At 41.0% G+C, this 11,436-nt stretch overlaps 1 protein-coding gene across 1 annotated transcript in view; it reads right to left on the bottom strand.

Moving 5' to 3' along the window:
• Positions 1-11,436, bottom strand: part of IVD (isovaleryl-CoA dehydrogenase) — a 146,650-nt gene that overhangs the window by 98,136 nt on the left and 37,078 nt on the right. The window contains exon 2 of the mRNA XM_053697896.1: positions 10,925-11,014. Within this exon, the coding sequence (XP_053553871.1) occupies positions 10,925-11,014 (90 nt within the window). The remainder of the gene's footprint in view (positions 1-10,924; positions 11,015-11,436) is intronic.

Genomic DNA, 11,436 nt, shown 5'->3' on the forward strand with positions numbered 1-11,436 from the left:
TACTATGCATTAGGTATAACAAATCATTGGAAACACATTAATGCAAAAACAATTTTACAGTACACTTTCCCATTAAGTGTAAACTAACAAACTAATAACACTTTCAGTACCAGAGGGACACAATAGAAACATTGAATACTACTGCTGCTGGCTACACATTTATTTATTTTTAATCTAAAGATACATGCAGCTACATATAAACAAATAATGTACATGAAGTTATATAAGAAGAACTATAAAATACAGCTAATTAAATACAGCAAGGACAAAATAAAGTGTTGAGAGAATTATTCATATTATTCATAAAAATGTATTTATATGGTATGAGTTAATAGTAGGGTAAGGGACTTATTCCTATAAAGCACTTCATCATTACACTAACATGGGAGACAAACTAAGGAAAAGTTAAATTAGCTTTATTGATATGACACCTGCAACACAGTTTTTGTTTTGTTATGATTATATACTGAAAGGTGCCAACAGGATAACTTTTTTTTTTTTTATCTGTACAGTCAGGGCAGTTTTAGAAAACAGAATTTATGCTTACCTGATAAATTACTTTCTCTTGTGGTGTATCCAGTCCACGGATTCATCCTTTACTTGTGGGATATTCTCCTTCCTAACAGGAAGTGGCAAAGAGAGCACACAGCAGAGCTGTCCATATAGCTCCCCCTCTAGCTCCACCCCCCAGTCATTCGACCGGAGGTTAGGAAGAAAAAGGAGAAACCATATAGGGTGCAGTGGTGACTGTAGTTTAAACAAAAAAATCTACCTGACTTAATAGCCAGGGCGGGCCGTGGACTGGATACACCACAAGAGAAAGTAATTTATCAGGTAAGCATAAATTCTGTTTTCTCTTGTAAGGTGTATCCAAGTCCACGGATTCCTCCTTTACTTGTGGGATACCAATACCAAAGCTTTAGGACACGGATGAAGGGAGGGAACAAGACAGGCACCTTAAACGGAAGGCACCACTGCTTGCAAAACCTTTCTCCCAAAAATAGCCTCCGAAGAAGCAAAAGTATCGAATTTGTAAAATTTGGAAAAAGTATGCAGCAAAGACCAAGTCGCTGCCTTAAAAATCTGTTCAACAGAAGCCTCATTTTTAAAAGCCCATGTGGAAGCCGCTGCTCTGGTAGAATGAGCAGTAATTGTTTCAGGAGGCTGCTGGCCAACAGTCTCGTAGGCCAGACGGATGATGCTTTTCAGCCAAAAGGAAAGAGAGGTAGCAGTCGCCTTCTGACCTCTCCTCTTACAATGAAGTTGTTTGTCTGAAATCCTTAGTTGCTTGTAAATAGAACTTTAAAGCACGAACCACATCAAGATTGTGTAACAGACGTTCCTTATTCGAAGGAGGATTAGGACACAGAGAAGGAACAACAATTTCCTGATTAATATTCTTATTATACACAACCTTAGGAAGAAAACCAGGTTTTAACTTTCTGACCTCCGTCAGAAATATTTTCATTTCTACCGAGTCTATTAGTGTTCCTAGGAAGGGAACTCTTGTGAGGGGGGAGAGAGAACTCTTTTTGATGTTCACCTTCCACCAGTGAGACCTCAGTAAGGCCACTACAATTTCCGTGTGAGACTTGGCTCTTTGGAAAGTCGACGCCTGAATTAAGATGTCGTCTAGATAAGGCGCCACTGCTATGCCCCGTGGCCTTAGCAACGCCAGGAAAGACCCTAGCACCTTTGTGAAAATTCTGGGAGCAGTGGCCAACCCGAAAGGGAGAGCCACAAACTGATAATGCTCGTCCAGAAAAGCAAACCTGAGAAACTGGTGATGATCTTTGTGGATAGGAATGTGTAAAACATAATTTATGCTTACCTGATAAATTTATTTCTCTTGTAGTGTATCCAGTCCACGGATCATCCATTACTTATGGAATATATTCTCCTTCCCAACAGGAAGCTGCAAGAGTCCACCCACAGCAAAGCTGCTATATAGCTCCTCCCCTAACTGCCATATTCAGTCATTCGACCGAAAACATGCAGAGAAAGGAAAAACCATAGGGTGCAGTGGTGACTGTAGTTCAAATGAAAAAATTACCTGCCTTAAAGTGACAGGGCGGGCCGTGGACTGGATACACTACAAGAGAAATAAATTTATCAGGTAAGCATAAATTATGTTTTCTCTTGTTAAGTGTATCCAGTCCACGGATCATCCATTACTTATGGAATACCAATACCAAAGCTAAAGTACACGGATGATGGGAGGGACAAGGCAGGTACTTAAACGGAAGTTACCACTGCCTGTAAAAAACCCTTTCTCCCAAAAATAGCCTCCGAAGAAGCAAGGTATCAAATTTGTTAAATTTGAAAAGTATGAAGCGCAGACCAAGACTCCGTCTTGTAAATCTGTTCAACAGAAGCCACATTTAAAAAAGGCCCAAGTGAAAACCACAGCTCTAGTAGAATGAGCTGTAATCCCTTCAGGAGGCTGCTGTCCAGCAGTCTCATAAGCTAAATGAATTATGCTTTTTAACCAAAAAGACAGAGAGGCTGCTGAAGTCTTTTGACCTCTCCTCTGTCCAGAATAGACAACAAACAAGGTGAACGTTTGATGAAAACTGTAGTAGCTTGTAAGTAAAACTTTAAAGCACAAACCACGTCCAATATTGTGTAATAGACGTTCCTTCTTTGAGGAAGGATTAGGATACAAGCATGGAACAACTATCTCTTGAGTGATGTACTTGTTAGATACCACCTTAGGAAAAAACCCAGGTTGGTACGCAGGACTACCTTATCCGTACGAAGGACCAGATAAGGAGAATCACATTGTAACACAGATAACTTGGAGACTCTACGAGTCGAGGAATTAGCTACCCAAAAGGAACTTTCCAAGATAAAGATTGATATCTATGGAACAAAAAAGGTTCAAACGGAACTTCTTGAAGAACCTTAAGAATCAGGTTTAAGCTCCATGGCGGAGCAACAGTTTTAAACACAGGCTTGGATCTAACCAAAGCCTGACCAAATGCCTGAACGTCTAGAATACCTGCCAGACGCTTGTGCAAAAAAATAGACAGAGTAAAAATCTGTCCCCTTTTAAGGAATTAGCTGACAACCCTTTTCTCAAAAACATCTTGGAGAAAAGATAATATCCTGGGAATCCAGACTTTACTCCATGAGTAACCCTTGGATTCATAACAATCAGATATTTACACCATATCTATGTTCAATTTTCCTAGAGACAGGATTTCATGTCTGTATTAAGGTATCAATGACTGACTCGGAGAAGCCATGCTTTGATAACATCAAGCGTTCAGTCTCCAGGCAGTCCATCTCAGATTGATTCTATTTAGATGGTTGAAAGGACCCTGAGGTAGAGGGACCTGTCTCAGAAGCAGAGACCGTGATGGAAAGGATGACATGTCCACCAGATCTGCATACCAGGTCCTGCGTGGCTACGCAGGCGCCGTCAAAAACACCAAAGCCCTCTCCTGCTTGGTCTTGACCTCTGGAGGAAATCCCACTCCCCCGGAAGAAAAGTCTGACGACTTAGAAAATCCACCTCCCAGTTCTCAACACCTGGGATATGGATAGCTGATAGACAAGAGTGAGTCTCTGTCCAGTGAATTATTGTAAGACTTCTAACATCGCTAGGGAACTTCTGTTCCCCCTTGATGGCTGATGTAAGCCACAGTCGTGTATATTGTCCGACTGAGTATGATGTACCTCAGAGTTGCTAACTGAGGCCAAGTCTGAAGAGCATGGAATATCACTCCCAGTTCCAGAATATTTATTAGAAGGAGGGTCTCCTCCTAAGTCCACTATCCCTGAGCCTTCTGGGAGTTCCAGACTGCATCCCAACCTAAAAGGCTGGCATCTATTGTAACAATTGTCCCATCTGACCTGCGGAAGGTCATACCCTTGGACAGAGGGACCCGACATAGTCACCAGAGAAGAGAATCTCTGGTCTCTTGGTCCAGGTTTAACAGGGGGACAAATCTGTGTAATCCCCGTTCCTCTGACTGAGCATGCATAGTTGCAGCGGTCTGAAATGTAGACGTGCAAACGGTACTATGTCCCTTGCCGCTACCATTAAGCCGATTTCATTCATGTACTGAGCCACCGAAGGGTGCGGATGGGATGAAAAAACAGCAGAAATTTAGAAACTTTGACAACCTGGACTCAGTCAGGTAAATTTTCATTTCTACAGAATCTATCAGAGTCCCTAGGAGGGAAACCCTTGAGATTGGGGATAGAGAACTCTTTCCTTGTTCACTTTCCACCCATGTGATCTCAGAAATGCCAGTACTACGTCCGTATGAGACTGGGCAATTTGGATGTTTGACGCCTGTATCAGGATGTCGTCTAAATAAGGGGCCACTTCTATGCCCCGCGGTCTAAGGACCGCCAAAGCGACCCCAGAACCTCCATAAAGATTCTTGGGGCTGTAGATATCCCAAAGGAAAGAGCTACAAACTGGTAATGCCTGTCTAGAAAGGCAAACCTGAAAAACGATGGTGATCTTTATGCATCACAATGTGAGGATAAGCATCCTTCAAATCCATTGTAGTCCTCTATTGACTGTCCTGGATCATAGTTAAGATGGTACGAATAGTTTCCATCTTAAATGACGGAATTCTGAGGAATTTGTTTAAGATCTTTAGATCCAAAATAGGTCTGAAGGTTCCCTCTCCTTGGGAACCACAAACAGATTTGAGTAAAAACTCTGTCCCTGTTCCTCTCTTGGAACTGGATGGATCTCGTACACAATGTAAGAATGCCTCCTTCTTTATCTGGTTTGCAGATAATTGTGAAAGGCGAAATCTCCCCTTTTTTTGGGGGGGAATCTTTGAAATCCAGAAGATATCTCTGGGATATAAATTCCAATGCCTAGGGATCCTGGGCATCTCTTGCCCACGCCTGGGCGAAGAATGAAAGTCTGCCCCCTATAGGATCCGTTACCGGATAGGGGTCCGTTCCTTCATGCTGCCTTAGAGGCAGCAGCAGGCTCCTTGGCCTGCTTATCTTTGTTCCAGGTCCGATTGTCTCCAGACCGCCTTGGACTGAGCAAAAATTCCCTCTTGTTTTGCCTTAGAGGAAGAGGATGCCACACCTGCCCTGAAATTTTTAAAAGGCACGAAAATTAGACCTTTTTTTTTTTTTTTTTTTGGCCCTTGATTTGGACCTATCCTGAGGAAGGGCATGACCTTTTCCTCCAGTGATATAAGCAATAATCTCCTTCAAACCAGGCCCGAATAGGGTCTGCCCCTTGAAGGGAAGTTAAGTAGCTTATTTATTAAAGTCACGACAGCTGACCATGATATAAGCCATAGCGCTCTGCGTGCCAGTATAGTAAAAAACAGAATTCTTAGCCGTTAGTCTAGTCAAATGAACAAGGCATCAGAAAACAAAGGAATTGTCTAGCATAAGCTTGTCAAATATATTCATCCAATGGAGTCGCTTAACTGTAAAGCCTCATCAAGAGACTCAACCCAGAACGCCGCAGCAGCAGTGACAGAAGCAATGTATGCAAGGGGCTGCAGGATAAAACCCTGTTGAATAAACATTTTTTATCCATTGGATCTAAAAAGCACAACTGTCCTCATCAGAGGTAGTGGTACGCTTAGCTAGAGTAGAAACTCTTCTCTCCACCTTAGGAACTGTCTGCCAGAAGTCCCGTGTGGTGGTAACTATTAGAAAACATTCTTCTAAAAAATAGGAGGGGAAGAGAACGGCACACCTGGTCTATCCCATTCCTTATTAAAAATTTTTTAGTAAACCTCTTTAGGTATTGGAAAAAACATCAGTACACACCGGCACTGCATATTATTTATCCAGTCTACACAATTTCTCTGGCCCTGCGATTGTACACATTCATTCAGAGCAGCCAAAGCCTCCCTGAGCAACAAGTGGAGGTTCTCAAGCATAAATTTTAAATGTAGAAATATCAGAATCGGGTTAAATCATCTTCCCTGAGTCAAAAAAAATCACCCACAGACTAAGCATATTGTGAGGTAGTATCATACATGGTTCTTAAAGCGTCTGTATGCTCTGTATCTACCCCCAGAGCTAACTGCTTTCCTTTAATTTCAGGTAGTCTGACTAATACTGCTGCCAGAATATTATTCACCACCTTTGCCATGTCTTGTAAAATAAACGCTATGGGCGCCCTTGATGTACTTGGCGCCATTTGAGCGTGAGTCCCTGAAGCGGGAGTCGAAGGGTCTGACACGTGGGGAGAGTTAGTCGGCATAACTTTCCCCTCTACAGAATCCCCTGGTAAAAGAAACGCTATGGGTGCCCTTGATGTACTTGGCGCCATTTGAGCGTGAGTCCCTAAAGCGGGAGTCGAAGGGTCTGACACGTGGGGAGAGTTAGTCGGCATAACTACCCCCACGACAGAATCCTCTGGTGATAATGTTTTTAAAGACAAAAAATGATCTTTATTGTTTAACATGAAATCAGTACATCTGGTACACATTCTAAGTTGGGGTTCCACCATGGCTTTAAAACATAATGAATACAGAGCTTCCTCTATGTTAGACATGTTAGAACAGACTAATAATGAGACTAGTAAGCTTGGAAAACACTTTAAATCAAGTTAACAAGCAAATATATAAAACGTTACTGTGCCTTTAAGAGAAACAAATTGTCAAAATTTGAAAAACAGTGAAAAAAAGGCAGTAAAACAAACGAAATTTTTACAGTACATGTAATAAGGTAACAGAGCATTGCACCCACTTGTAAATGGATGATTAACCCCTTAATGCAAAAAACAGATCAAAAAAATGACAGACGTTTTTAAAAACAGACACAACAAACTGCCACAGCCAACAGTGGGAAGCTTCAGTTAACTGTTTCTATGCAAAATTTAAGCCAGCCATGTGGAAAAAACTTAGGCCCCAATAAGTTTTATCACCAAACATATGTTAAAAAACGATTAAACATGCCAGCAAACGTTTTAAAACACATTTTTATAAGAGTATGTATCTCTATTAATAAGCCTGATACCAGTCGCTATCGCTGCATTTAAGGCTTTACTTACATTACTTCGGTATCAGCAGTATTTTCTTAGTCAATTCCATTCCTAGAAAAATATTTTACTGCACATACCTTATCTGCAGGAAAACCTGCACGCCATTCCCCCTCTGAAGTACCTCACTCCTCAGAATGTGTGAGAACAGCAAATGGATCTTAGTTACGTCTGCTAAGATCATAGAAAAAACGCAGGCAGATTCTTCTTCCAAATACTGCCTGAGATAAACAGCACACTTCGGTGCCATTTAAAAATAACAAACTTTTGATTGAAGAATAAACTAAGTAGAAAGCACCACAGACTCTCACGACCTCCTATCTATGTTGAGGCTTGCAAGAGAATGACTGAATATGGCAGTTAGGGGAGGAGCTATATAGCAGCTTTGCTGTGGGTGGACTCTTGCAGCTTCCTGTTGGGAAGGAGAATATATTCCATAAGTAATGGATGATCCGTGGACTGGATACACTTAAAGGGACACTGAACCCAAATTTTTTATTTTGTGATTCAGATAGAGCATACAATTTTAAGCAACTTTCTAATTTACTCCTATTATCAAATTTTCTTCCTTCTCATGGTATCTTTATTTGAAATGCAAGAATGAAAGTTTAGATGCCGGCCCATTTTTGGTGAATAACCTGGGTTATTCTTGCTGATTGGTAAATAAATTCATCCACCAATAAAAAAGTGTTGTCCAGGGTCCTGAAACAAAAAAGAAGCTTCAATGCCTTCTTTTTCAAATAAAGATAGCAAGTAAACCAAGAAAAATTCATAATAGGAGTAAATTAGAAAGTTGCTTAAAATTGCATGCTCTATCTGAATCACAAAAGAAAAAAAATTGGGTTTAGTGTCCCTTTAACAAGAGAAATAAGCATCCTTTAGATCCACGGTAGTCATATATTGACCCTCCTGGATCATTGGTAAGATTGTTCGAATGGTCTCCATCTTGAATGATGGTACTCTGAGGAATTTGTTTAGAATTTTGAGATCCAGGATTGGTCTGAAAGTTCCTTCTTTTTTGGGAACCACAAACAGGTTTGAGTAAAACCCCAGCCCTTGTTCCGCAATTGGAACTGGGTGGATCACTCCCATTGTATGTAGGTCTTCTACACAGCGTAAGAACGCCTCTTTCTTTGTCGGGTCTGTAGACAGACGAGAAATATGGAACCTTCCCCTTGGAGGGGAGTCCTTGAATTCTAGAAGATATCCCTGGGATACAATCTCTAAGGCCCAGGGATCGTGTACGTCTCTTGCCCAGGCCTGAGCGAAGAGAGAGAGAGAGTCTGCCCCCTACTAGATCCGGTCCCGGATCGGGGGCTACCCCTTCATGCTGTTTTGGGGGCAGCTGCAGGCTTCTTGGCATGTTTACCCTTGTTCCAGCCCTGGTAAGGTTTCCAGGCTGCCCTGGGTTGTGAAGTGTTACCCTCTTGCTTCGCAGCAGGGGAGGATGAAGCAAGACTGCTCCTGAAATTTCAAAAGGAACGAAAATTATTTTGTTTGTTCTTTGTCTTAAAGGATTTGTCCTGAGGGAGGGCATGGCCTTTTCCCCCAGTGATTTCTGAGATAATCTCTTTCAATTCAGGCCCGAAAAGGGTCTTTCCTTTGAAAGGGATGTTCAGCAGTTTGGATTTTGACGACACATCGGCTGACCAAGACTTGAGCCATAGCACCCTGCGCGCCAGAATGGCAAAACCTGAATTCTTTGCCGCTAATTTAGCTAGTTGGAAAGCGGCATCTGTGATAAAAGAATTAGCCAGCTTAAGAGCCTTAATTCTGTCCATAATATCCTCATATGAGGTCTCCGTCTGGAGCGCATCTTCCTGCGCCTCAAACCAGAAAGCAGCTGCAGTAGTTACAGGAACAATGCACGCTATAGGTTGGAGAAGAAAACCTTGATGAACAAAAAATTTCTTAAGTAAACCCTCTAATTTTTTATCCATAGGGTCTTTAAAAGCACGACTGTCCTCAATTGGTATGGTTGTGTGTTTAGCAAGTGAAGAAACAGCCCCCTCGAGTCTGCCACGAGTCCCGCGTGGTGTCAGATATGGGGAGCATTTTCTTAAAAACAGGAGGGGGAACAAACGGAATACCTGGTTTATCCCACTCCCTAGTTACTATATCCGCAATCCTCTTAGGGACCGGGAACACATCAGTGTAAACAGGAACTTCTAGGTACTTGTCCATTTTACACAATTTCTCTGGGACCACCAAAGGGTCACAGTCAGACAGCAATAAGCGGAGGTGTTCTAGTTTAAATTTAAATGCCAACGTATCTGAGTCTGTCTGAGGAGCAACCTTTCCCGAATCGGAAACTTCTCCCTCAGACAGCACATCCCACGCCCCCATTTCAGAGCGTTGTGAGTGTATATCGGATATGGCTACTAAAGCGTCAGAATGCTCATAATCTGTTCTTAAAACAGAGCTATCACGCTTTGCAGGTAACACGGGCAGCTTAGATAAAAATACTGGGAGGGTATTATCCATATCTGCCGCCAAATCTAGTAAGGTAAAAGAGTTAACCTCATTACCTTCTGTCTGAGAATCATCTTGGGCCACATTTTTAAGTGCAACAATACGATCTTTAAAATGTATAGACATATCAGTACACGTGGGACACATTTTGAGAGGGGGTTCCACCATGGCTTCTAAACACATTGAACAAGGATTTTCCTTGGTGACAGACATGTTTAACAGACTAATAGTAAGACAAACAGGCTTAGAAATCACACTTTGCAAAAAAACGTTACTGTGCCTTTAAGAAATAAAAAAAAAATAAAAAAGGCACACAATTTTCCAAAACAGTGAAAAATGCACCAAACTTTCTGAAATTTTCACAGTATGTACCTAAAGCATTGGTAAGATTACACAGCTAGCAAAAAAAAAAAAAAAAAAAAAAAAGTGTCTCAAAAACGATGTTTATAAGTAAAAACCGTTTGCCATAAAAAAGTGTCAACCAGCATAAATTAGCCCTGTAATGTAAGCTTGTAATTCCATATTTAGTCTCTGAATAAAGCTTACCCTTCCCTCATGGGGATCTTATCAGTCCTTTTCTAGCATTATCACAGTCTTGTCTAGAAATAAATGACTGAACATACCTTATTGCAGCTTAATTTGTAAACCGTTCCCCCCCAACTGAAGTTTTCTTGTACTCCTCAGTCCTGTGTGGGAACAGCAGTGGATTTTAGTTACAACATGCTAAAATCATTTTCCTCTCTGCAGAAATCTTCATCCCTTTTCTGCTGGAGAGTAAATAGTACAAACCGGTACCATTTAAAAATAACAAACTTTTGCTTGTAGAACAAAAACTACAACTCTAACACCACATTCACTTTAACCTTCCGAGAGAGACCCTATTGCTTAGAGCCAGCAAAGAGAATGACTGGGGGGTGGAGCTAGAGGGGGAGCTATATGGACAGCTCTGCTGTGTGCTCTCTTTGCCACTTCCTGTTAGGAAGGAGAAAATCCCACAAGTAAAGGATGAATCCGTGGACTGGATACACCTTACAAGATAAATAATTTGTTATAAACCCTGTTGTACTGTTTCCTTAAAGCAACATTAAACACTAAATAAATGCTAGATAGTAGGACGCATTCAATGAAAAGATTAGTCTAAAAAGAAAAAATACATCCTCATGTTATTCTCAAAGTATCTATAAAACAATGGGGGCTGCCATGCTGTAACCTGCTCTGCTGTGGCCAATTAGGGACAATTATAAATAGGTCACTAGAGTGTGCAGGCAATAGCTGTGTGGAATATAACGTAACATCTTCTGTATTTCTATTTATAACAGGTACTGAAACGCTTACAATTTCAGAATATATATATCTCATTTTGTTATTATTTTGTATTACCATCTCTAAGTGTTTAATGTCCCTTTAAATGATCTTCCTTTTGGTGAGCCCTGTGGCTATTGTATTGACAGAGCAGGTACTCACCCTCATGTCCTTAAAATCATTCTTCTGATCAATTTCATGAGCTTTAGGGGCCAGCTGATCTTCAAGGAACCTGCGCAATGTGTGTCGTAACTAAACAGAAGAGACATCAGTACAACATAAATGTCTAGATTACTACTATATGAACCCTGACAGATCCCCTTACAACCAAAAACAAATAAGCTTAAATATATTTATTGCTTTCGCACTTAACATGGTTGCCCTATAAACTGATATATGCCAATAACCATTTCTCTCAACCAGAACAATTTCAGAGCTGACATTTTTATTAGATTTAACTCTAAACAAAAAGTGGACCCCCACTGAATGTGATGTCTACAAAGTTATAAGGAGAATAAACAAGGCAGACTCAAACGCTAGATACTTGATAATTGAGATTGTTCTTTAAAAAGCTATCGCCTATTGCAACCAGCAACTGCATGCATTTGAACACATGTCCTGGGAGTAATAATAAACTTGAGATAGCTCTAAGATTACCAATAACGCACTAATTC

The sequence above is a fragment of the Bombina bombina genome, chromosome 1, assembly GCF_027579735.1.
Source record: "Bombina bombina isolate aBomBom1 chromosome 1, aBomBom1.pri, whole genome shotgun sequence".
Taxonomy (NCBI): Eukaryota; Metazoa; Chordata; class Amphibia; order Anura; family Bombinatoridae; genus Bombina; species Bombina bombina.